The sequence below is a fragment of the Malania oleifera genome, chromosome 11 (genome assembly GCF_029873635.1).
Source record: "Malania oleifera isolate guangnan ecotype guangnan chromosome 11, ASM2987363v1, whole genome shotgun sequence".
NCBI lineage: Eukaryota > Viridiplantae > Streptophyta > Magnoliopsida > Santalales > Ximeniaceae > Malania > Malania oleifera.
Genome location: NC_080427.1, coordinates 45,111,844 through 45,139,229, shown reverse-complemented (window position 1 = coordinate 45,139,229; position 27,386 = coordinate 45,111,844). Strand labels below are relative to the sequence as shown.

At 37.0% G+C, this 27,386-nt stretch overlaps 1 protein-coding gene across 1 annotated transcript; it reads right to left on the bottom strand.

Moving 5' to 3' along the window:
- LOC131167723 (alpha-mannosidase At3g26720) lies at positions 1-27,386 on the bottom strand. Its single transcript, XM_058126583.1, has 29 exons — positions 26,878-27,386; positions 26,680-26,763; positions 26,500-26,588; positions 21,251-21,425; positions 20,975-21,094; positions 20,557-20,640; positions 20,403-20,474; positions 18,086-18,199; positions 17,828-17,928; positions 17,640-17,733; positions 17,383-17,550; positions 17,191-17,280; positions 10,011-10,076; positions 9,856-9,912; positions 9,401-9,620; positions 8,865-9,004; positions 5,582-5,650; positions 5,372-5,431; positions 5,180-5,251; positions 4,336-4,383; positions 4,109-4,228; positions 3,791-3,856; positions 3,190-3,302; positions 2,973-3,057; positions 1,603-1,713; positions 1,434-1,523; positions 1,228-1,275; positions 490-558; positions 1-396 (listed from the first exon to the last, which is right to left on the bottom strand). The coding sequence occupies exons 1-29, from the start codon at positions 27,073-27,075 to the stop codon at positions 181-183; spliced, it is 3,039 nt and encodes a 1,012-aa protein (XP_057982566.1). The 5' UTR covers positions 27,076-27,386; the 3' UTR covers positions 1-180.

Sequence of the window (27,386 nt, the reverse complement as noted above, 5' to 3'; positions counted from 1 at the left end):
TTCACCAAATACAACTGTTTTATTTATGTGTAACGATGCAACATTCGTTGGCGAAAGTGTATATGAAAGATGGAAGCTTAGAAGGGCATACTGGTACTATACAAAGATCCAACAACAACACCCCGCCCCCCCCCTTTCCCGCGCATTTAAGCCCTCAAACAGTCTCAAGCTGCAAGCCTCTCAAGAACCAACCATTTGAAGGTAATCGAAGTCAATAAAGAAGGTCCGGATTTCCATCGGGGCAAGTTCCACCACAAGCTTTCCGGGATCAACAGGTCCTCCCCTCACCATCTCAGCTTCCACTGGGGAGCCCTCAACCTTCCAAACCAGTCTCTTCTGCTCCATCTCAGCTCTTTCTTGATTTGCAGACAAACTCATCTCTGTCACTTTGCTGATCTGAAAAGAAAATGGCAAGGGCAAATACAGTCACGTCTAACCATGGAAAGAGCATATAGGAGCATTACGTCCATGGATTATTATTATCATTACCTTTTTGGTTGGAAATAACTTTGTTAGTTCCACTCTTGCCATTACAGAATAGTCCCCGTCCTCTCCAATCTTTGCACATATAAACACGGTGCAAGCATCAGTTTAGAAATATAGCAAGGTCACCAAAATGTATATCAAAGAACCTAGCAGATGACAGCCTTCCCCACCCACCTCAAAAAAACATATAAATAAATAAATAATAAAACAGCAGGATCAAGCTAAATAAGTGTTTGAAAAAAATAAAAAAAATCAAGAAAACAGCATTGCATTGAGCTTATGTGAAGAATTCAGTGCCATAGTCCTGCTGCAACATAGAGAAAGCTTCACAAAAGATGTCTTAATTCTCAAAAACACTCTATAGTCTAGACATTTATCATGAATTCATTATTCCACTCAAATAAAAAAGAATAGTCATTATACAGGGATATAACAGTTGACAGAAAAAAAAAGTTGGTACCATTCTAAGCATATGACCATACAAAATTTAGTGTTACACCCGTTAACATGGAATAGTATAGAAATAGAAATTCGTTATAATTGAGAACAACTATTCCTCATCTATTCCATGTTGATTGGAATAACACTAATTTTGCAATGTCATTTTCCTGAAATTGGCACTATTTTTTTTGAATTTTTTTATAAACTATTATATCACTATAAAATGGCTATTTCATTCCTACCATATTCCATTTTTTAGAACCAAACATAAAGAAAGTCATGTATGAGAGAAGTCAAGACCTCATATAAATGAGCCAACCGAAGGAGTACTTTTCCACCTTCAAGTTCCTGCAATGTCAAAAATAGAATTTTTTTTACCACCCTGTTCGCACGTGTGCGGTGGGTGGGCGTGCAGAGAACAGAACAGACAATTTCATGGAGCTCCATTTTAGCCTTTGTGCACTTCATGGAGATGAGAAATGTTAGCAAGTCACTGTCCCATGTACCTGGAGGGTTATCACTGCAATGTTATTCGGTAAGGTGTAGGAGGGATCAATTCCTGAAAATGTTGGCACACTCATCCAGCTGTTACCATCCTGCATGAAGGAAACTAATCACAAAAATGCTGCAGCCTTGCCTTTCTTTAATTACTCAACAACAGGATTTTTCTTTAACCTGCTCCGAAAAGGCTAATAGCAGCGGTGAATATATTTCTTGGCCAAGTGCGCGACGCCACTTGGCACCTCCTCTGAGGGGATCCATTCTGATGTAGTATTTTCCTTGGATCTGCAAAAGGGAGCAAATGGCTTGTCTGATATTCCACTCAATTATAATCATCAGACGTTCAAAAATATGTATTGTCAACTTCCAGAATAGACCAATCTAGTGACCAGCTCACAAGACAAGTGTTCATATATGTGTGTGTGTGCATGTACATATTGATTTGCATGGGCCAAAGGTGAAATTAAAGACACAAAAGGTGGTGAGAGAAGTTCCAATGAGCTGAAAAAAATGAAGTCTGTGACCGGGAAGGGATTCCTAAAGGATCATGAGGCCAAGCCTTCTGAGCAAGCCGATATGGCAATATGCCCCTTCTTTCCTTCAAGTTTTCTATGTGGTGTGTGGAATGCTTGGGTGATGCCCACAACCTCCCACCCCCTATTCCAGATTGCGTGGCAATAATAGCAGTGCAATAATAATACATTTAACTTTTGCCCAAAATTTTAGAGTCAACTTGGTGAATGCATGAGGTGTGCTCAAGCTAACATTGGGTTAAATCTTCATTCGAAGAGGAAATAACCATCAAGAAAAGAATTAAATGTGATAAGTGACAATAAGCTAACAAAATATTAAAAATTATGGAACAAAGAGCTTTATTTTTTTCAATTTTTTTATTTATTTATTTTTACTTTTTTGGATTTGAGAGGGGAGAGGAGCTGCATGCCGCCTCCCATCCCCTGTTCCAGACCTTTGCTGCCCTGCACTCCTACTATGTTGCAGTGCATTGATGCAACAGCCAACTTGGTGAATGCTCAAGGTGTCCTTAAGTTCAACAATGAGTCTGGTGGCTGAGCGAACAAGAAAGGCCCATCAACAAAAGAATCAAGTGATAAATAACAAGAGGCTAACAAAATCATCGCAAATGGTTTGGTCTTCTACATTTCCAGAGGTAAAAGTGCACATCACCCTCCCAACTCTCGTTTCAGATCCATGTGTCCTGCTATGTTACTAGTGAACTGATATCATAGCCAGCTGGTGAATGCTCAACATGTCTTTTGGAAAATGAAAAATCCAACATAGTCTAGTGGCCTCACAAATCAAGAAAAGAATTCAAATATGCTAGGACAGGAGGCTAACAGAATATGAGTCATAACAAACAGCTTTAACAAAGTAGAAGCCTGGAAGCAATGGTCTAGCAGTATCCAGCACCCAAGAAACTTTGAACATCTGAACAATCTTGGTTACAGGTGAAAGGTTGACCTCATGTTTCAATAAATATTGAATCAGCTATAAGCTTATTAAACAAGTTGGAGAGGTATGCTTACAGTTAAACCTTTGCATTCGTCATGGACACAAACTGTTTCATTTAATGCCTCACCAACCCCTCTAGAATCATCATGAAGCAATCTCCTAGACAACAAAAGAAACTAATTAAAGATGTTGACAGCACATCTAATTTTAACATATAAGTGAAATGAATTGAAAGATATTGAAACAATACAATAACTAATATGGAAGTATGCAATGAGAGGCCAAACAAACCTATGAAGCATGAGCTCTATTTGACCATCAACTAAGCTAGATCCACCCACTGAACGGTCCACCAACACTGAGAATTCCATGCTGCTATCTTCTATGTAAATCCCAAGATTAATCTGATATATTGTAATGAGGAAAGAGAAGAGGATTAGAGAACTTAAAAGAATTATATTTGTAGTACAAAACATGTGCACTTAGCAGAAGTCAGTTGAGAATGGCTACTTTTAGTTGTCAAGATGTGAGGTGTGAGAGGCACTGGAAACTAGAAAATAAAGAAGAAGACAAAAAAAGGTCGACAAGATGACAAAAGGATCCTTCATTTGTTGAGTACTTTGTCTCCTAAATAAAATATTGTGGAGACTGCTAAATTATAAACATAATGTTAATACAGTCTTTGAAACAGCACCTGCTCCCAAAGAAGAAATCACAAAGATTAAAGTCGGTAACTAATTGGATATGAAAATTTTGTAGTCCCTTCACCTGATCCAACCAATTGGTTTGCTTCAACAAGCCCAACACATACATTCTCCAGATTATTGCATTATCAAATTGAAAATAAATGGATGATTAAAATATGCAACGTTCCAGTATGAACAAAACATACAGGGTAATAATTTCCAGCAACTGGTTGATTCACTTGCAGGTCCCAGTCTGTTCTGTAATCTCGAATCTGCAGTCAATTGGAGAACTTTAGAATGAATTACCTAATAAAAGCATGAAACAAACTTAGAAATAAAATTTTCAAAGTCAGGATTTTCATTTAATCGTGTAATGCAAAAAGAAGCAGAGAATACCTGTGAATTATGCAAAAATAATTGTTCCAAAATCAGGATTCAGATCTTCGTAATGGGGATAAACTAATGGAACAACTGGAAATTACATGATACGAATATTGACAAAGATGCATTGAGTATCAACATACCCTTTTAATGAAGTCACGTCCATTAGAATCCGTATAAAACGTTTTATTGGTCTTCATATTTGTTGTAATTTGAGTAGTGATTTCTTTCCCAATCCCATCATCCACAGGAATTGGTCCAATCTACACATATAAAGTAAAAAAATCAAGCTCTAATGGGATGCTTCAGCCATTTAATGCAAAAATTATGTGTCACCACATGAAGGGGCATAAATAGACGTTGAACTTACGGTGAACTCAACTTCAGCATGTTCTTTCCATTTGTACACCCTGGTAATCTGTGCATGTAAATGGAATTGTGTTATTGACATTGTTAAAACTTGATATACATTATTGGCCGACAACCTAACAACGTAAGCTTTTAGGTAAAGTGGTAGTTTAACATGGTTTCACAGCTGGTTATCAAGAGGTCCAGGGTTCTAGTTTTGTTGCTCTTGTTTGTTGTGTGGTTTTTAAAAAATTATTGTATTCCCTGTAATGGGTGTTATCTATCGTGTGTTTATCTCTCCATGTGCAGTCGGGCTGCACATGCAGGAAAGTGTTAAAGCTTGATATACATCGTAGGCCCACAAGCTAACAACTTAAGCTTTTAGGTAAAGTCATAATCTAACAGACACTAGCAGGCAAAATCTCTGCATTGACAAAAATCCCAAATTTCTAAACTGCAATTAATTAAGAAAAAAGGCAGAGCCAGGAATTTTACTCAGGAAGGGCAACAAGCAAAATCATCACACAATTATGCTATAGGCCAAGTGCAACTTTCTGAGGGGAGTAAATTCAATGACTCCATTATTATCTATTTCAATTGCCTGGTCTTGTCATTTTTTTTTTTACAATTACCATCAGAAAGATATTTTTTTATTTTTTATTATCGTGCAAAGAGGATAAATTAAACAAAACTATGCATTAATATCTTTCAACTCATCTCACAGTATCCAAGGAAAGTACCACATGTACAAGCATTTTTGCCAAACTACTAAGAATGTGGTCAGGTAAATTATTGCAAAAGGAATGAGGGAGGGCGTAAGCAAAACTAAGAAGATTATTGCCCCAACACCAGACTTGTGAAAGTACCTGATGTATCCATGGATTAAGCTGCTGATGAACTTCATCCAATAATGGACCCCGCACAAGGGTTAAAGGAACCTGGAACAAATAAACATATCTGTTTACCTCCAAAAACTCATAGAAATAAGGATGAAGTTACAGTAACATTTTTTGTTTATCAACATAAATACAATTCTACATTCAACAAGCATAAAATACCTGCCCTTCTGATTTTATTGGGAAGGTACCATTCGGACGGAAGATGTATGCCCCAGAAGCCTTCAAAAAATAGAAAAATATATCACAATTGCAACCTATCTTTAGCGAAATTCTTTCTAACTCCAAACTAAATAATTATGCAGGATAGATGACAAGAATACAAAAAACAAGAAAGCATTAAAAGCTTTTGGTCAAGAAAGATTTGGCTACCTGAGGATCTTCATCAGTTCCATCATTTCCACGATAGAAACCGTATGACTGTTCAACAGAAGCCGTAACCTTCATTTATAATAATAATAATAAAAAAAGGAAATATGTGTCAGCATCACATGCTCTTACACTGTGAAGCATCCATCACTGTGCTAGTCCAGCTACACTAATTATGCAGAAAAAGATCTTTGGTGTTTGGATAGTGATAGAATAATCATGCTTAAGCCTTGCTCATACACAATGGGAAGAGAGCAAAGTCTACAACCCTCTGTCAACCTGAAAATTCCCATCACTGTGCTAGTCCAGCTACGCTAACTATGCAGGCAAAGATCTTTGGGTAGTGATAGAATTATCATGTTTAAGCCTTACTCATACACAATGGCTAGAGAGCAAAGTCTGGAGAACCCTCTGTCAATCTGAAAATTCCCAGCTGGAGATGAGCTTCGGTGACTCATATACTTTTGGTCCATTTTAAATGATTACATGACAACATTGAGAAGGTGAGTGGTTCTTAATCATGTAGGTTGATGACATTAAGATTAGTATTTTAGCAAATGAAATATAGGGAAGAGTGGTTTAGCAGCTACAAATGTGCTACTTGAGCATGTTAGGGAGCAGGCTAACAAAGTGGGGCATGGTATTCTGGACTGGCCTTTGACGTACTTAGCGACCCCTTTGGGGGGCAGCCCTAGAGCTGCAGATTTTTGGAACCCGGTGGTGGAAAGGATGACAAAGAGATTAGATGGTTGGAAGGGAGTCCTCTTTACTCTTGGGGGTAAAATTACTTTGATTCAGGCTTGTCTTGCTAACATCCAGTCGTATTTCCTGTCTTCAAGGTTCCAGTGGGGATTGCTAGCAAGCTCAAGAGGATCATGAGAGAGTTTTTGTGGTCCGGCAGGGGGAGTCATAAGGACCATTTAGTGTGTTGGAATGAGGTTTGTAGATCTAAAAAGGAGGGGGGTTAGTTGGTTTCTAAAAACACCGCTCTTCTAGCATAAATGGCTATGGTGTTTCCCTCTAGAAGAATTGTCTCTCTGGCATAAAGTAATAAGAAGTATGTTTGGGTTGGATGAGAATGGGTGGAATACCAATGCTAATTTAAGATGCTCTTTGGGGAGTCCATGGAGATCCATTTCTTAGATTTATCCTTTTTTCATCCATCACACTAAACTTGAGGCAGACAGGCGCTCTCATATTCAATTTTTGGAAAGACCCTTGGCTGGGACTTCTTTCCCTCGTCTATTTCATCTTAGATCTGAACAAAATAAAGCCATTTCTTTCTGTGTTGGTGAATTGAGTAGTCCTTTGGTTTCTTGTAATCTTCTTTTAGGAAACCTTTGAACGATAAGGAGATGGTGGCATTGTCATCTTTGTTATCTTTATTGAGTGGGAGTAATTGTCATCAGGTAGGGACGTTCATTCTTGGTCTTCGGACCAATCAGGTGTGTTTTCTTGCAATTTTTTTTGAATTTTTTATTCATTCCAACTCTTCTTTCTCGCTATACTCTACTGTTTGGAAGGCTAAGGTTCCTCCTAATAAAGGCTTCCACTTGGTTGGTTGTGCTTAATAAGATAAATACCAATAACTTGTCGCAAATTAGGTGACCTATGAAGAGTCTCTCTCCTGATGTATGTGCGCTTTGTTACAAGAATTATGAGACAACTTCTCACCTTCTTTTGCAATGTGAATTTGCTTGGAGTGTTTGGAATATGCTTTTTGGCGTTATGGGAGAAAGCTGGGTTTGTCCTCCCTAGGTGGAAGACCTCTTAGAAATATCCTTCACAAGTTTTGGTAGAAGAAAAAAAAGGGCAACTTTAAGGAAGTGTGGCTTTTTGTCAGTATCATGGGGTTTATGGATGGAATGTAATGCTTAGGTATTTTCTAGGAAAAAATTAAACCAGATGTTGGTTGGAAAAAAATAAAATATTTGGCCTCTTTGTGGTGTTTCGGGTATGGATTTTTTAAAGAGGCAAGTTTTCAGGAGCTGTGAAGAGCTGGAGGAACATGTTGACTGGATGATTTTTTCGTGGGCAATTTTTGTCTTTTGTTTAGTCTTGGAGAGTCTCAGTTTGTCTTCGGAGATATCTCATTCTCTGTCTTGTAAATTCTATTTCTATTAACGATATCTTCTTTTGTTATAATATTAAAAAAAAAAAAAGCAAATGAAATGGTATGCATAAACAGCATTAATATTGAAACAAAAGTTGTCAAGTCAGAAAACCACCTCATACTTACATAATGTAACGTGCTAGTGTGACCAGGCAAACAAAGTTCAACAATAATTTAGAAGTTTGAGGAATATTTAGCCTTGTGACAGCTAGCCACTTTGGTTCCTAACCACTGACTCCAAGTGAAGCCTCTATGGGCATCGCAGTTGATGAGAATTGTTCTTGAAAAGTAACAGAAGAGGCAAATATCTGCATCTAAAGATTTGACTCCCTAATGAAGTAAGCGGTGAAATTTTGATAAATTGTTTATCCAATTATTGGATGTGAAAAGGGTAGAAATAGCAAGAGTCAGGGCAGCAGTACAAGACATAATGACCTATGATATAGCTTAATTATGAATTTTGATTCATGCAAATGACAATAGATGAAAATGCTTGGATTATGAATAGATGAAAATAATGACAAAATTGATGTTATGTTTCTTCAGAAAATTCTTCAAAATTATTCAAGGCAATTATTGGAGAAGGTGTGGTTCTTTAAACAATTATTTTGCTTTTTCTTCAACAATGAACATTGTTTGATAGAGAGACCAGAATGTTGAGTTTTAAATGGTCTGTATGTACTCCTCCTCTTCCTCCTTGCATAAATTGCAATATACTGGGCAATGCAACAATTAAAGGGAATTCAATTTGTTTTCCTTCACATCACCCTGTGTGTGTGTGTGTGTTGCATGCTCGCTCTCTAATAGTTCTAGATAATGAAAAATAAAAGTTTGCATTCATGAGGAACAAAGAAAAGCCAGATTATTTGCAATTTTAGAGTATATTCCTTCTTCCTTGTCTTGTAAAAGCTATGACTGTTGATATTAGTACTATATCACATTAATCATTTGTTAAAATTCAAAAATTATTTTTTAAAATAACATTAACTGCAAAGACTATTCTGAAGACAGTTTTGAAAGCTGAGAATTTCAATGTATGACTGCACAGTACTGAACAAAAAAACTCCATCATGATTATTAAATATTGAGTGGGTAAAATATACAAGAAATGACAAAAAAAAAAAAACATAAATCAAATATGATGTTATATTATGAAACCAAAAATCAGCATACCAAACTTCTACTGTTGATATAACGAGTAAGTTTTCCTTCATCTTCCGAATAAAGTAGCTTTAAACTTCCTTGTCCAACTTCTATGGTGCCATTAGTTCTGCCTTCTGATGTGTATACTGTTGAGATGATTGAACTGGCGCCTACATTCAACGCATTGAAATAATTGTTAGATTAACACTTCACCTAAAAACTTAAGCAGTATTTTTAGGGCTGACAATGTATATCAGGCCTTAACACTCCTTTGCATGTGGAGAGATAACAAACAATTAAAACAACACCTATTATAGGGAATAAGATAATTCTTAACAAACAAAATATAAAAGTGCGCAACAAGATTAGAACCCAGGACATCTTGGCAACCTGGCTCTGATATCATATTAAATAATCACTTTACCTAAACACTTAAACTATTAGATTGTGGGCCAACAATGTATATCAGGTCTTAGAAATAATGAAAAACAATATTTTGTGCCATAACATGAAAAATAGTTCTCTACGTGGACATGGCACAAGACATTGAAGAAATATGAGTTGACCTGTTTGTTTTGCAGTTGACACAACGTAAGTACTGAAACCAAGAGGTGGGATGGAGACAGAAAATGCAAGCCAATACTTAGGCGTGCCCTCTAGGGATTTGCCTAAATATGCTTTGACATAGTAATTTCTCATGCTCATAGTAGCATTGGATAAAGGAAGAAGCTGAGATTGAATTTCTCTTCCATCTGAATCCTGGATAATAACCTGTTCACTGGAAACCTGCAACAAGTTTGATTTGCAATTAATTTTCTACATTTGAACATTATATATCCGAGCTTTTAAATAATTCAGATTCTGTAGATTTGTCCTTATTACAAGACTTTCAGACAAATCTCTCTCTGTGTGCAATGTGAAAGAGAGAGATGCAGATGGCACATGAGGAAGAATATTCCATTTCCCCTTGAATAATTTGAACTTTCTTGATCTAGAGGCAAAGGGGGGAAAAAGCACTCACTGGAATTCGAATTACTTCCTCTCTCTTCCATCCAAGAGGATTGTAGACAACCACTGCCTACAAAAGAGAAGAGGAGGATATTTTCAAATGGAAGTGTCAGCAACAAGCTTCAACAGACTGGAAAATGAATCAATTAGGATGAAAATTTTCCTCACCAAGCTTTTTCCATCAGACAAAGCAGCTTCCGATGGAGGGCAGTAACTAATATTAAGAAGAGGACACTGATTAAAAAAAAACAAAGCAGATGTCAATGTAAAGAATGATAGAAATTTTTTATAATTCTCTTCACCTCATTTTATCAATGTAGCTAACAAGAAGAGTTTCAGTGACTTCTTAAGTCAGTGTTATAAATATGGACTGTGTTAGCACTACATGTAAAAATAAAAAAACTGTTACTGTAATGTCTTGTCTTCCATTCCAATGACCTGATCTAACACTGACCTTTTAGGTTTTATTTGATTTCTGAACCTTAGTCCATGAAGCGGCCAACAAACTGATATAGCCCACTTCTTGGCTTGAGGTATGAAGTACCATAGGGTTTGTTTTGGACAGATTGATAGGAAAAGACTTAAGTGGAATGGGGACCATGGTCTTAGGTGTGAGAGAAATATTTTTTTTCAGATTCTATAATGAATTCCTTTGCAGTCTTAGTCCATGGATGTATGTTTTAAGCTGAGCCATCTAAATCAATGTGTATTATGTAATTGATTGGTTCTTCATTGTTTTCTCCCTTGCTGTTGAGTCTGGTTCTTTCATAACAAGGTATGGTGTACAAGGTTTCAAATGCCTCACAATCAATACAGCTTAAAAATTAATTTGGGGAAGAGTGGGTTAGATATCTCTAGATCTTTGGAATTGTCTCTTTAGTTGGGTGTGGTATTTTTTTTAAGACAAGCCTCTAGGTGGTAATCCTAGATCGACTGGGTTTTGGGATCCTGTGGTGGAGAAGGTGTCTAAGACATTGGATGGGTGGAAGGGTGCTTGTTGCTCTTTAGGGGAGCATATTACACTCGTTCAGGCTTCCCTTGCTAGTATTCCTGTTTATTTCTCGTCTATCTGTAGAACTCCTGTGAGGGTAGCCAGTAGTATTGAGAAGATTATGAGAGATTTTCTCTGGTCCAGGGTGGGGGAGAATAAAGATCATCTGGTCAGTTGGGAGGTTGTCTATAGGTCTGAGAGGGGGATTTGGGTCTTGGTAAGTTGGTGCCTAAGAACATTGCTTTGGGTAAATGGTTGTGGCATTTTCCCTTAAAGGAGTCTTTCCTTTGGCACAAAGTTATCAAGAGTAAATTTGGTTTGCAGGATGATTGGTGGGATGCTAATTTGGAGTTGAGATATTCTTGTTAAAGTCTTTGGAAGGGTATTTCACAATTATATCCTCTTTTTACTCATACAAATTTTATTGTTGGTAATAGATGTCGTATCCGTTTTTGGAAGACATTTGTTGGGGGTCACTTTGCTCATTTTTTCCCATTTGCTTAGATTGTCCTCTTTGCACAATGAATCTATTTCTTCACTCTTTATTTCTAATGGGGCTGGTTTCTATTTGCTTTTGTAGGGCTCTTAATGATAGGGAGGTTTTGAAGCTTGCCTCTTAATTAAGTTTGTTGGATGGCAGGCTCCTTTCTGAAAGGAGAGACTAATGTTCCCAGACTCTTGATTCTTTTGGGGAGTATTCTTGTAATTCCTTCTTTGAGCATTTGACCAAAAATAACTTGTATTTCCTGCTTCATAGATCCATTTGGAAGGCAAAAGTCCCCTCTAAGATTAAAGGTTTCATTTGGTTGGTTGTTCTTATAAACACTAACAATCTGTTGCAGAGTAGGACGCCTTTCAAGGTTCTTATATCTGGATATGTAAGTTTCTTTGTTTTTAAAATTCAAAATCAGCTTCTCACCTATTGAAAACAGAATATAATTCTTTATTTCTTGAATGAATTTGTACAGCCCAATTTAAAATATATAATACAATCGGAAGTTCTAACTATGGAAACAATCTACTAACAGAATCACCCTCAACAATATACAATCTTCTATATTTACACACTTTCCTAATTTGCTCAAGATACATGAAGATACTCAGGATTTCTACACTCCCCCTCAAGTTGGATCATAGATATTAATCATATTCAACTTGCCAATGAAGTCATCGAAGCTTTGTCGGGCTAACCCTTTAGTAAAGATGTCTACAGTTTGTTCCTTGATAGGTACATAAATCATACAGATGGTTCCTTCTTCAACCTTCTATTTGATAAAATGTCGGTCCACCTCCACATGCTTAGTCTTGTCATGTTGAACTAGATTGAGAGAGATACTGATGGCTGTTTTGTTGTCACAATAGAGTTTGATAGGGAATTTCACCGGGATTTGTAATTCTTCCAAGAGTTTTCGTAACCACAGTCCTTCACATATCCCTTGTGCAGCTGCCCTGAATTCAACTTCAGCACTGTTTCGAGCCACTACATTCTGTTTTTTGCTCCTCCAAGTTATCAAATTTCCTCATACAAAAGTGCAATATACAGTGGTAGACCTTCTATCTTCCGCTGATCTTGCCCAATCCGCATCTGTGAAGATTTCTACTTCCTTGCTTTCACATTTCTTGAAGAAGAGTCCTTTACCCGAAGAACCTTTGAGGTACCTGAGGATCTTATACACAGCATATAGGTGAGTCTTTTTCGATGAATGCATGTGTTGACTTACCACACTTACCGCAAATGCAATGTCGGGCCTGGTATGCGATAGGTAAATTAGTTTACCAACCAATCTCTGATACCTTTCCTTTTCAACTGTTATTCTGCAGTCTTCAACCCTTTTTATGGCTTCAATCGGGGTTTCACTAGGTTTGCATCCAAGAATGCCAATTTCGATTAGGAGATCAAGGATATACTTTCGCTAAGAGACACTAATACCCTTCTTTGATCTAGCAACTTCCATTCCCAAGAAGTATTGCATTTGTCCCAGGTCTTTAATTTCAAACTCAGCAGTTAGGACTTTCTTAATCTTTCCATCTCCACCGTATCATCTCCAATTAGGATTTTATCATCAACATACACTATCAGAATTGTTTTCTTACCACTTTTAGACTGTTGGAAGAACATAGTGTGATCTGATTGCCCTTGTCGATATCCCTAATTCTTTATGACTTTCGCAAATCTTTCAAACCATGCTCTAGGAGATTGCTTGAGTCCATACAAGGACTTCTTGAGTTTACATACTCTGTTTTCTTCACCTCTCTTATAGAAACCTGGTGGTATAGTCATGTAAACTTCTTCTAACTCGCCATTTAGAAAAGCATTCTTAATGTCAAGTTGTTGTAGTGGCCAATCTAAGTTAGCTGCCAAGGACAATAGGACCCGAACTGTGTTCAATTTCGCCACTGGTGCAAAAGTCTCTGTGTAGTCAATAGGTCTATGTAAACCCTTTTGCAACAAGTCTACCTTTATATCTTTCAATTGTCCCATCAGTTTTATATTTCACTGCGAAGACCCATTTGCAGCCTACTGGCTTATCAGAAGAAAGCTCCTGGCCATTTATTACCTGACCGGGATTGGGCGTGGACTCATGGTTGCTCGGAACTATCACCGGTTCCAACTCTTTTGGTGGCTCAGGTATGAGATTCTCCTTGTTCTTTGTTTTTGGCTTTCTTGAGTAAACAAGTGTTTCCTTATTAATTTGTTTTTTTGCATTTCCCCCTGAGTTTAAGTGATCATCTACATATGACAGGTCAGGAAATGATGCAATGGGAGACTTAGTAGATGGCACAGATTCAGTAGTATGGAAATCAAAGAACCGATCTTCACTCCACTTCTCCCCCTGAAAAGAGGGCTTTAAGAAATAAGGAGTGGTTTCAAAGAACGCGACATCAAGGCTAACAAACATTCATTTTGAAATAGGATCATAACATTTGTAGTCTTTTTGAGTAAGAGAGTAACCAATAAAGACGTATTTAATGGCACGAGGCTCCAATTTATCCCGATTGTGAGCATGAATATGAACAAAGGCAGTACATCCAAAGATTTTCAGAGAGAGGTTGGAGTGGAGTCGAGAGTTGGGGAAATATCCCTGGAATTTCTGGAGAGGAGTGGCAAAAGTAAGAACTCGACTCGGCATTCGATTAATGAGATGTGTAATTGTTAAAATGGCATCACCCCAAAAATAGTTCTTCATGTTTGTAGTGAACATCAATGGCCAAGCTACTTCAAGTATATGTCTGTTTTTACATTCAGCAACCCCATTTTGTTGAGGGGTATCCACACATGAACTTTGATGTACAATTCCATTTTCTTGAAGATAATGTCCCAAGATAGTGTTGAAATATTCCGTACCATTATCAGTACGTAAAATTTGGATGTGGGTGTGGAATTGTGTTTGAATCATCGAGTGGAAATTGACGAAAATAGAACGGACTTCAGTTTTATCTTTCAACAAGTAAACCCAACAAATACGAGTATGATCATCAATAAAAGTAACAAACCATTTCGTATGAGTGCAATTAAAAGAGCGTGAAGGCCCCCATAAATCACTGTGAATCATAGTAAATGAGCGGGATGGTTTGTATGTGGACTTTGGGAAGGAATTACGCTGGTGTTTTGCAAGCTCACAAATTTCATATTGAAAATCAGAAGATGTTTTATTAGAAAAAATGGAAGGAAATAAACGTCTTAAATATTGAAAATTTGGATGACCCATCCTAAAATGCCATAACAAAATTTCACTATCTCTAGAAATAGATGCAGAATCACAAATTGCAGTATTACATTGTTCACTCGTATTTGCCTCCTAAAAGTAGTAGAGTCCCTCACAAGCCTTAACACTGTCAATCATCTTCCCCGATGATAGGTTCTGGAAAACACAGTGAGATGAAACAAATTTAGCAGAGCAATTGGAATCTTTTGTCAACTGGCTAACAGATAACAAATTGCAAGACAACTTTGGGACATGCAAGACAAATTTTAAAGTTGTAGAATCAAATATTCGAATACTTCCTTTGCCTGCAACAGATGAGAGAGATCCATCTGCAATTTTAACTCTCAAATTTCCAACACACAATGAATAAGATGAGAACAAATGATAAGAATCAGTCATATGATCAGAGGCACCCGAGGCAATTATCCATGGTGATTTATAATGAGATGTAGTGTTTAGGGCTGACAGAAAATTACCTCGGTGGGCTAAAGAACCAGTGGAAGACTGACCCGATGTTTGAATGGAGGAAAACATTTTATATAGCTGGTCCAACTACTCTAGACTGAATATGCCATTAGGAGTGGTATTGTTATTTTTCTTGCCTTGTGACTTCTCAACTGAATTATCAATAGTTGCCCAATAGCCACGATTTTTTTTATTTTGCCTCGACTTCCAATCTGCAGGCTTTCCATGAATTTCCCAGCAGGTATCTTTGAATGGCCTGGCTTGCGACAGTACTCACACCATAATCTCCCTTTATGTGGCTTTTGTCCAAATCCTGTAGGGCCTTTTGAAATTAGGGCCGAAACTTCAAGCCCATTTGGTTTTGGGTTTAGGGCTGATATTTCAGGCCCAATATGGCCCATAGGTGTCTTCAGCATCACTTTCTGTCTGCTCTCCTCACGCCTCACCTCTGCGAATACTTCTCAGGTCAATGGAAGGGGTCGTTGGCCAAGTATCCTTCCTCGCACATCATCTAGTTCACGGTTGAGACCGGCCAAGAACTCGAAAACTCTTTTGTTCTCGAGTCGTTTCTTGTAGTAGGTGCTGTCGCCGGAGCAATCCCACTCCTCCTCGATGCTCAGGTCGAGCTCTTTCCAAAGGTGTGTCATCTCCATGAAGTACTCGGTGACATCTCTCTCACCTTGCCTCATCTGCCACAATCGAGTCTTTATCTCGAAGATTTGAGAGTAACCCTCAGCATCGGAGTACGTCTCACAAACAGCGTTCTAGACGTCCTTCGCCGTTGGTAAGAACAGATAGATCTTTCCGATTTCATCGAGTTTACGAGCCACACGATTACCATGGAATTTTTGGACTTCCATTTTTGCAGGGCTGCAACATCGGTTGAGGCGAGTTTCTTCCTCTCGCCGATAAGATAACCTAACCTCCCTTTGCCTTCAATCACAAGTTTGATGGATTGAGCCCACTCACGGAAATTTTTCCATTCAATTTCTCCACTGAGAGTGGAAAGGCTAAGTTGTCTAACCCATTCGAACCCACGATGGATGTGGCTTCAGAGTCGCTGTCGAGATTTTCAGAGGAACTCGAATCTATGCTGTTGACAGTGCCGTCGGCCATTGTTAGCCAAGGTTTAGAAACCCTCGCTCTAATACCATGAAAACAGAATATAATTTCTGCATTTCTGGAATGAATTTGTACAGCTCAATTTACAATATATAATACAATCGGAAGTTCTAACTATGGAAACAATCTCCTAACAGAATTACCCTCAACAATATACAATCTTCTATATTTACACACTTTCCTAATTTACTCAAGATACATGAAGATACTCGGGATTTCTACACCTATTCCTTCATTGCTCCTTTTCTTGGAAGGTGTGAAATAATCTTCTTGGCTTATTTGGAGGGAGTTGGGTGTGTTCAGAGTTGGTGGAGGATTTGTTGGCTATCTATTTTACAGGTCTTGGAAGGGGTAAAGATGCTTTGATGCTATGGAGGGGTGCAATTTTTGCAATTTTGTGGGGGATCCGGTTTAAGAGGAATGCTTGTATTTTTATTGGGAAGAGGATGTCCTCAATTATGCATTGTGAACAGAATTGAGTATCTGGCTTCCTTGTGAGTTTTTGCATCTGGATGTTTCAAAGGGATTTTGTTTTCTGATGTACAGCGTGAGTGGTTGGTTGTGCTGTTTTAATTTATTTTGCTTTTTTCTTTTTCTTGTATCTTTTTAAGGAGGATTTCTTATGCTCCTTCCTGTACTTCTTCTTCTTTTTAATAAATTCTTCTTTTTCTATCCCAAAAAATATATAAATATGGCTTATTATACCACTTCAGAATGATCATGCCTGATAACTTCTTGCAACTGCATAATAAAGTTATTAGAGTTTATGATGAATCCAAATATCACCTAAGGGAAAAAAGAAATCTCCACATTATAGAATTCTATGATTGGTCATTGAAGAGAGGAAAACAAAGTTTTTTTCATTGCTTAAAATGATATCAGTTTCTATGGTCTAAGAAACACCTCCAACACTTCAAGTTTGAATTCATATTGCAAAATATTCATTCTGAAAGTCAAAGAACAGCAAGCCACATTTTTTTGCCATAGCATAAAACAAGAATGAGTGTACATTTCAAAACCTATGCTCCAAATTAAAAAGTGCAAAGAGTTGAAAAAAAATTGCCTGTTGAAATTTTGTGACTGCATCTTCATGTTTGGTATTTAATGTTGACACTGCCAAGGAAGCAAGGGAAGATGCTACCACCTCTTCTGCCTACAGCAAATTATTACCGAATAAGTGTTTTATTGTCAACTTAAACACTAATGCTATATTTTGAGTGGAAAAAAAATTAAAATAACAAATTAAAAGCTGCACCTCCACATAGCCTATTGACAATCGCATGGCATAATCGGCAGCCACATGCTGCCTTTCCGTACCACTAACTGCATCATGGTGTTGAGCAATAGCCAAGGCATCAGCCAATGCATCTGTATTTGGCCTCAAACTACTTCTGCCTCTAAAAAATTCCAATTGCCTAGCTGCCTGGTTATAAAAAAGTAGAGGTTTCAGAAAAGCACTGAAAGCCAGGGCATAGACTTTGTGTTTAGTAAAAAAGGCCCACTAATCATTACCAGGTAGTAACCACTCAGCATTCTAACATAACCTTTAAAGGCAGGTCTACTTGTAAAATAACCTGTCCAATATGCATTTGCATGATCTGCATACCTGGCAAAAATGGTGTCACATTTATGAAGCACTTATAACCAGTTAAATGTAAGAAGGTTAGTTAACTGGCACAACAGTTTGGCATCAAACTAACGGGAAGAAATCATCAGTTTTGAGAGGCCATGATTCATGTGTTGCATATTTTGCACCAGTGTATATGGACGGCGTCGAATATAGAGCATTGACACGCCCATCCTGGGAGTAATCCAAAAAGAAATGATTACCTTCAGAGTTTTACTAGCGTTCTATAGCAAAGAATAAGAGGAATAAAGAATGTAAAACCATTAAGTCATATTGCAAAATGAGATTCCAGAAGCATTAATTTTCAAGAAGGCTTATAAACAGCAAGTACCTTGTTGACATAATGAATAAACTTGTCCATCTGCCTGAACCATGAATTAGCATATTGATATCGAAAATCAGTCCCCATGGTCCACATTATATGATTTGTCCTGGTTACGTTAGCCTAGAAAAGGCAGGTTTTTTTGTCATGATGATAGTCAAGAAAACTGAAAGAATGAAAGAGAAACTTCATTGTGTAAATATTTGCGTTAAGTATTTTGTTGGCATAGTTAGGCTTACAAACTTTTGGTTTTGATGATAACAAAGTAAAAGTTATTTAATATATTTTCAAGTGATATGATTAAAGGTAAAGATGATTTGCTCAAAATACATATACCCTGACATGAAGGCTTACAAGGATCAAGGAACAAGGAGAGGTTCATGAGAATACCAAAGATCTATAAATGAAAGCTCAAAAATAAGTCTAAGAGATTGAAGAGCAGCATTGAAAGAACTTAAAGCCAAGAAAATGTCAAAACAGATTAGGTCAAAGTCTTTGTTAGTACTTCTAAGTTTATTCAACTATGAAGTTTTCATTTTGAAGCTCATTAGGCAAAGAGACTTAGAGACCTTAATATAAAACTTGGAACAAATTTTTCAAAGTCAAATAAGTTCATATTTCAAGATTAATTGAGCAAAGAAGAGAGAATTTAAAAATATATTGAAATGAACAAATGTCAGTTGACAGACGACTGGCCAATTTAGAATTGTATAACTAAAGACAAAAGCCTGACAGACGACTGTCAAGGTTTTGACAGACGACCGCGAGTGCCAAGTGAGAAGTCTGTGAGTATTCTGCCAGACGACTGTCAACCCTTTTTGTATATTGAAAATTTGATTTGTTCATGGACAGACGACTGCCACCCTACTGAGTTGTAATTAAAACCATATTATTCTAACGACGGATGACTGCCAATCAAGGGACAGACGACTGCCACCTCTCTGCCTATGAGTTTTATAGTTATATCATATGGACAGACGACTGCCAGGACTTCACAGTCGTCTAGCTCGCGGCATTTTTCAATTTTCCAACGGATATAATTTTTGAAATTTAAATTATTGGAAGCTTAAATAATTTTATTATTTGGAAACAACGCTAAGTATTCTTAGGGAACAAGCAAGGAGGTTTTCTACCTCTATAAATTCCCTTAGGATCATTGTTTTAAAATACCAAGAAATCAATTCAGCTCTCATTCTCTCTCAAAGCTTACTGAAATTCAGAAAGTGTGCTATTGCTCTCATCACTCACGAAATTCTCTGAAAGCTTTGCTGACTTTCTCACTGAGTTTGTGCATCAAGTTGTTGATTCTTTCATCCATTGAAAAATACCTACGGTGATAAGTTTCAAAGAGCTTCATTCTAAAATTCATGTTCTGAATTTATTGAAGTACATAGTGTTTCAATTTGTACTAATCAGCTCTTTGAGGAGCAAGTTCTTGTTTGCCTTGTTTTATATCTTTGTAACATGTTAATTGACGGTTCGAGTGCTAAATCGTTGGACCAAACAAGAGGATATTGTTTGGAGAAGGCGGGCTCTAGCCTTACTCAAGGAGTGTTTGTAACTGGTCTTGTTCCGCCTGACAAAGGAACGGTAATAGTGAATCCTTTGGTGGTTTTTCCAAGGGCGAGGACGTAGGCTATGTTGATACCGAACCTCGTAAAAACCCTATATTCTTCTTTCTCTACTCTACTCTTTATTTTTTAGCAAAAGATATAATCTGTGTGGTTGCTTTAAAATTCAATTCTGAATGTTTGGCTGTTAAATAGACCGGAAGGTAATTCATTTTAGATTGATCAGCATTGATTGCGGAAACCAAAAGGGACTACATTGGTTGATCATCCTTGACCTATTAATCTGAAAGTTTATTTAAAAGCTAAACATTAGGAAGAAGAATAATTGTGATACAGGACTTAGAACAAGTTCAACAAATTTTCACATATATACAGGGTTATTGTTACAAAGATTGAGTGATTGATCTTGTTGTGTTGATTGTGATTGTATTTAAGTTTTGATTGTTGTCACAATTCAAAAGAATTAGGACTAAAGGGAATAAAATTTTTAAAACCCAATTCACCCCCCCTCCTCTTGGGAAGCTATTCCAATTTCATATTTGACCCCTGCCTGAAATTTGAAATATCACAATAGAAAAATAGAGTGAGTATACAATTACAAATAAAATCAACAGTTTTTGCAATTTTTAGATATGGTTGCTCATACCTTAATAAAACAATGTTTATTCAACTCTAGACTTCTAGAGGCACATAGGCAGAAAGTGGGTTTTTCCCATAAGATTGAAAGTTAAAAAATAACTACTCAAAAATCTTACCTGTGCTACAGCAGCAGCTACAAAGTCATCAACTCGCTCTTCAACATTGTAGTCAAATAGGAGAATATCATCCTTTAATGGAAAGTGTTAGGAAGAAATACAGTTCAAGAACTCTGAAACATGGTGTGTATCTTATTGCAGAATCATAGATTACCTGAATTGGTGGGGACACATCATTTATTTCAAATGTAAAACCATCAGGAGGATCATAATGCCTGGGGAATATACCAGTGAATATCTGCAAAAATGACTTAGTCATTTAAAATATTAACATGACAGATATAGCATATAAACTACAGCTGTTTCTCTTAAGTTATAAAGTTGCTGAAAAGAAGAATTTGCTCTTCAGTCAAACTATGTGACAAGCAAATAAATTTTACTCACTGTTCTTCAGTGGCAGAAGTTGTAATCAGAAAGCAAGAATTTGTTAAGCTGAACTATGTGAAGAGCGGAAAAACTTTATTTGATGTTCTCAAGTGACAGAAGTTGTAACAATATGGCAATGGCACTCACTTTTGAGGTCAAACAATGTAAAAGGCATAAAAAATTCAAATAAACTCTTAGGCCCTAACCTGTGAAGAGGAACCAAGGGACTTGGAACCTTGCCACACAACCTCAAGAGTTTTCTCATCTTTTCGTTTGGCTCTATCTTGGAAATCAATGCGAGCAAAGAAGAGAGAGTTGAATCCTAACTGCAACTCATGGTGGCATACATAACAGGTGTTTTACAATGACAAAAAAAAAAAACTATCAAGATGCATTAAGAAAGTATTGGTTTAACCAAAGATATATATATATATATATGGCAGCAAATCCATTCAAGATCAGTAAGTGTTCATGAGGCATACCTCTGCACCCAGCAAGTAAGCTTGGATAGCGGAGTGTCCAAAAGGATCAATCTGCCAGCCAACTGTAGGAACCTGACCAAATTCATCCTTTATAAATCGATGTCCAAGAGTTGTCTGATCAATCATGTCAATGTAATGTGGGGCTGCTTCATCGTGCATACACATACCCCCATTTCTTTTTCAAGGAAAAAAGAAAAAAAAAATTAAAAATTTGATATGCTGATGAAAATAAAAAAGGAAGACAATTTCCATAGCTACATAAGTATGCAAAAATGATCCATCAGCAAGAGAAAGTAGACTTGGAGGTATAATGCCTCTTTGGAACAGATTCAGAAGGCCTAAAATCACTTTTTTATTTTAAAAAAAAAAAAGGAAGAAGAAGAAATATTATTAAAACAGAAAGTGAAGTACAAAGAATTGAAGTAGAAGGTAATCACCTACAAAAGAAGAAAAATGTAAGACAAAATGACAGTACAAAGCTCTCCAATCTCTTTGTACATCATGCAGCTGCACTCCTTTAAGCAACCAAAGCGAGCATTAGAATGAAAGGAAAAAGAGGACCCTCCTCCAAACCAAGTAAAAAGGCATTTCCTGTCCATTAAATATTCTAGAGTTCAGCTCCAGCTCCAACCAAATGCACCAAACCACAGCAAAAGTAATTGACATAACCTAAAAGAGACCTTGACATTAAACTCGGCATTAACTAATATAAGACCAAAAACTGAAAAGACATCCAGGGATTAATGGAAAGAAGGTAAATGTCTGTCAATTAAAATAGGGGGTTAGCACACCATTCTTTACTCCCTAGTAACCTATCCGAAATGTAATCCCTGCGATCCATTAGTAGGGAAACCAATAGGGGGTATTCTGAATGCCTATAAAAAGGACCCCTCAAGGAAGATAAGACATATCATCTTATCTTAGTCTCATCCATACTTTTACTATTGCAAACATATAATCCTTTCAGATTCCCTAACTTAGGCATCGGAGTGATCTCCCAGAGTGCATCCCAAGTCCTCCAAGCCGTTTTTCTCTTATTCTTGGCAGGTGATCAAAGTCATGATCGATCCAAATTCTTCTGGACAAAATTTGGAAACAACAGTTAGCGTTGTTTGTGAGAAACTTGGAAGGATTTTTTTCTAAACTCAATCATGGCTGCATCACACAATTCCGAGTCTCAAACCGTTGCTGGGGATCAATTGCCCCATTCAATTAACTCCCCACCACTAAACAATTTGCTGCAAATTATGCCTTTAGACCAATTTCTAATCTTCCAAAGGAAGGTAGAAGACATTTAGCATGATCTTAAAACAGAAAAAAGATCTTATAGAATATAGCCCAAGGGTTGTTCAAGTAGAAACGATACCTAAGGGCAAGGCAATGGTACCACATGAAACATCCTTGAAAATTTTAGATTCGACAAAGGAAGTAGAAGGGGCCAACAGTGCAGGCCTTAATGAGCAATGATCCCAGGAATTTGAAGAAAAATTCAAGAGAATTGATCAATTGGAAAAACTGGTAAAATAAGTTTGAAACTAACCCTTAATAGGGGAAACCTCAGTTAGATCTTTTAATCATCCCCTTACCAAGGAAATAATGGAGATCCCTCTCCCCAATAAATTCAAGATGCCCAGTATAGAAGGATATGATGGATCATCAGATTCCCAAGACCGCCTAAACACTTTCAGAATGTTGATGCAATAGCAAGGTACACCTGATGCAATTATGTGTCGAGCATTTGTAGCAACTCTGAAGGAAAATGCTAGAACATGGTACCAAACATTGAAGTCCACCTCAGTTGGGTCTTTCTCTAAGATGGAGTAGTAGTTTGTGGTGCATTTTCTCAACAACCGAAAAAATGGCGAAGACTTCAGCCTACCTTATGAGTCTTGTTCAAGGAGAGAGGGAAACATAAAAAAAAATGTATGCATCGTTTCGTTAATGAAACTCTAGAGATCAAAAACTTGGACTACAGAGTAATAGTAGCCGCCTTGACAACGGCTCTGCAACTCTATGACTTTCTGAATTCCATAAGGAAGAAAAACTCGACCGAGATGGAAAAGCCAATGGCGCAAGCCAAAAAATATATCAACTTAGAGTCAGTTATCACCACCGAAAACAAAAATTCAAATTTGAAGAGAAAATACACTGATGAAATCGTCGAGGTGTAAGGAAACATACCTCTAGTAAATACTTCCCTTTCAAGTATGGAGAATAAGAGAAGCAAAGAGGAACTATTTATAGGAGAAAAAAGGTGGCACAAACCACGATGCTTTGTGAGATGCAAATCATGTTGGGGAGATATACCTAGAAAACAGACAGTACTCAACAAAAAATTTGTCCATCTAATGAGTACAGCTCATGAGACCCAAAAAGTGTCCATTTGATGAACACTGCTCATGAGGCAGCAAGAGACGGGCACTGCTTGACAAAAAAATTGGCCCATGTAATAAGCACAACTCATGAGGCCCAAAAATGCTCATTTGACTACTCATGAGTCAATAAGAGACAAGCAACATTACTCGGCAAAAATTTGGTCCATCTGATGAGCATCGCTCATAAGACTAAAAAAATGTCCATCTAATGAGCACCACTCATGAGATAGCAAGAGACGGGCATTGCTCAGCTAAGTACAAGCCCATTTGATAAGCACCGCTCATAAGGCAACAAGAAACAAGCACTACTCAGTAGAATATTGGTCCATCTAATGAGGATCGCTCATGAGGCCTAAAGATGCTCATTTGATGACTTAATTCGAATCTCATGAAAATAAAAGGACTTATAATAAATAAAATATATTCTCGAGCCAAAAAGGTAACTCTAAGACTCGAGAGTAGGGAGACAACTGATATAAGCTAAAAGAGACCTTGACATTAAACTTGGCATTAACTAATGTAAGACCAACAAAAACTGAAAAGACATTATGGGATTAATGGAAAGAAGGTAAGGTCCGTTAATTAAAATAGGGGTTTAGCACACTAGTATTTACTCCCTAGTAACCTATCTGAAATGTAACCCCTGCGATCCATTAGTAAGGAAATCAATAGGGGAGGTGTTCTGAATGCCTATAAAAAGGACCCCCCAAGAAATGTAAGATATCTCATCTTATCTCAGTCTCATCCATACTTTTATTGTTGCAAATATACAATCTTTACAGATTCCCTAACTTAGGTATTGGAGTGATCTCTCGAAGTACATCCCGGATCCTCTAAGCAATTTTTCTCTTATTCTTGGCAGGTGATCAAAGTCGTGATTGATCCAAATTCTCCCAAACAAATTTTGGCAGCTACAGTAACATATCTCCAAAGACTAGTCTCCTCTTCTACAAAGAAAGCCCTTAAACTTGTGTGAGAAAACTCTCCAAATAATAATGACACAACCATTGCTCCTCCCATAAATGAACTCTCTCCCAGTGCCAAGGTGAAATCTGATTGTAGGAAGAAAAATAGGGGAAATCTGATAAATTTCCATGGATTCACATAAGTGGCATTATGCTTTAGCACCCCCAATCATTCTATTGGACTCCATATTTACTGTGGGACAGCTAGGTCGAGGAAATTCGAGCTCTATAACCATTTACCCACTAAGATGAAGTTCTTAGACAAAAGTTTCCCCCAAACAACCATCACACTTAGGCAGGGCCGACCTAACCATTAGGCGGCTGAGGTGTTCACCTAGGGCCCCAAAATTCCCCAAAAATTTTGGGGCCCCCAAATTTGTTTTTAATATAATAATACATTTTTGGGGCCCCAAATTTTTTTTTAATTAAATAATGTTAACATTATTTATTATGCTCTCTTCCCATACATTAACTTCCCAACTAGCAAATAAATGAAATTGTATATTAAAATGTAAAATAAATGTAATTTAATTCTTCTTCTTTTTTTCAAGTCTCATTGACTTCCCAACTAACAACTTTCTTATATTTCTAACTATCTATTACTCTCATCTCTTTCTCCTAGCGTTTCTAAAAAAATCATTCCAACTCTCACTCTCATCTCTCAGTCTCTATGATTTTTGCTCCGCCTCTTGTGTTCATCATCTTCGGGCCTCCAATTCTCTGTAATTTCATCAACCCTAATTTTAATTTCAATGTTTGTACATTATTTTTCTATTATTTTCATTCTGGATTTTTTTTTTTCTATTTTTTCTTAGATTTTGGAAGCTTTGAGACTAAAGCGTTGTATCTAGCAAGAAACTGATATCTCTAAAGTCTTGCTCGTCGATTGATTTGCAATAAGAATAATAATCAGGTTATATGGTTTCAATCTATTATTTCTATAGATTTATTAAATTTATTTTTATTTATTTACATAATTTGTCAATTTATAAGTAGTGTTAATTTTAAAATTTAATTATGTCAACGAGAAAATATGAATCCAGATATGAAAAACGAAGAAAGAAAAAAAAATAGAAGAATTAGTGTCATCTCAAACGGGAGCTTTTGATAATTTATTTTTAGTTCTAAATAAAATATAAATGAGTAAGATGAAAAACCTCCAAGAAACGAGCAATCAATTCTAGAAATGGAATTAGAATCTAATATAATAATAATAATAATAATAATAATAATAATAATAATAGTGATAAAGATAACATTGATGAGTGATTTTGCATCTCAAAAAGTTAAAAAAATTAATTTTAAATAAAAATAAAAATTAAACAAAATATTAAGGGTCCTTGATTAAATCATTCGCCTAGGGCCCCATATTGTGAATAGCCGCCCTGCACTTAGGCCAACAAACCTTACCCCAACTATGCAAAGGACCCTCACACTCTAAACCACCTAGAACACAAAAAATATATATATCTCATCAACTTTTCCAACCTATGAGCAATACGTAACAGATATTCTAAAGAGAGAAAATAAAGGGGGATAGGAAAATCAATGTAAAATTCAAGATCACAGTTAATGTTATCCAGCAATTCTGAGTCATTTGACTGTTGTTCCAAATGGGTATATAATTTTGGTCGCACAAAGCAGTGTTATATTCCGGATCATGAATTATATAGAGATTTTGAGGAACATTTTGGAATGCTGATTTATTATTTCTTGGTATTTTTTTAGCTGGTTTTACTAGATAATTACAGGCCTTTTTGGGGGATATGTCTCATTCTCCCTTGTGTAAATTTTTTCCTATGAATAAAATCTTCTTTTGCTATCAAAAAATTTAAAAAATAAAATAAAAAATTGCAACGTTGTATCAAGTTACAGATAAAATAAAATACGGGACAACAGAAAATTTTACATGAACTCCAGTTGACCCGATTTGACAAGCCCCCTGACTTTGGCCCGAAGGACTTCACTCTGTCGTCGCCACCATCTCTGGAAGAACGCCTGCGGTCACTCACATGCACTTCAAGAGTTAAAAATGAACATATAGATCAAAATGAAACTAGAAACGGAGAAAGAAAAATCGTCATCTTGCCATCTCAACATAGATGAACTTGCGATTCTTATCCTCCAGCAATGCTGAAATTACAGAATCCAATACATTCTGAACACACGCTCCCTGCCGATAAAATAAAACAAAATCACAACTAAGCACTCTACATTGAGCGAAGCAACCTTAAACCCATCGACCGGCAGTAGAGCAGAGACATATGAAGAAGAAACGACATAATACCCGAATCGAATTATTGGCGCCGACGTAGTACTGATCGATGGTCTTCAACCACCCGACGTCGTCGTGCGAATGAGCGACCAAATGGACGTTGATTTTGCCGGCCACGATACTCTGCGTAGTGTTGTAGGAGATGTACTGGGACTCCGCGGCGCAGAAAGTACTGGCCAAGATGACGGCATAAAGGACGGCAATCGCCATTAGCGGACGCACCGAGCTCTCTTCGAGAGAATCGAATCGAATCGAATCGAATCAGGCAGCAGTCATCGGATGAACGATTCGAACAAATCCAAAATTGGTTTGTAGAAGCCAAGTGACTGCGGTAGCAGGAGTAGTTTCTGCTCAATCGTTCACCTCTCTCTCCCTCTCCCCCTGGATTTCTTGGGTTGTGAAAGAATCATGGAGGATGCTTTCTACTAAGGTGCAGTAGAGCAAACTTCAAGTGAAAGATTAGACTGTAAATGGCTTTAAAATATTTTAGTTGGTAAGAAAGAGAGGACTCGTAGTTGGGA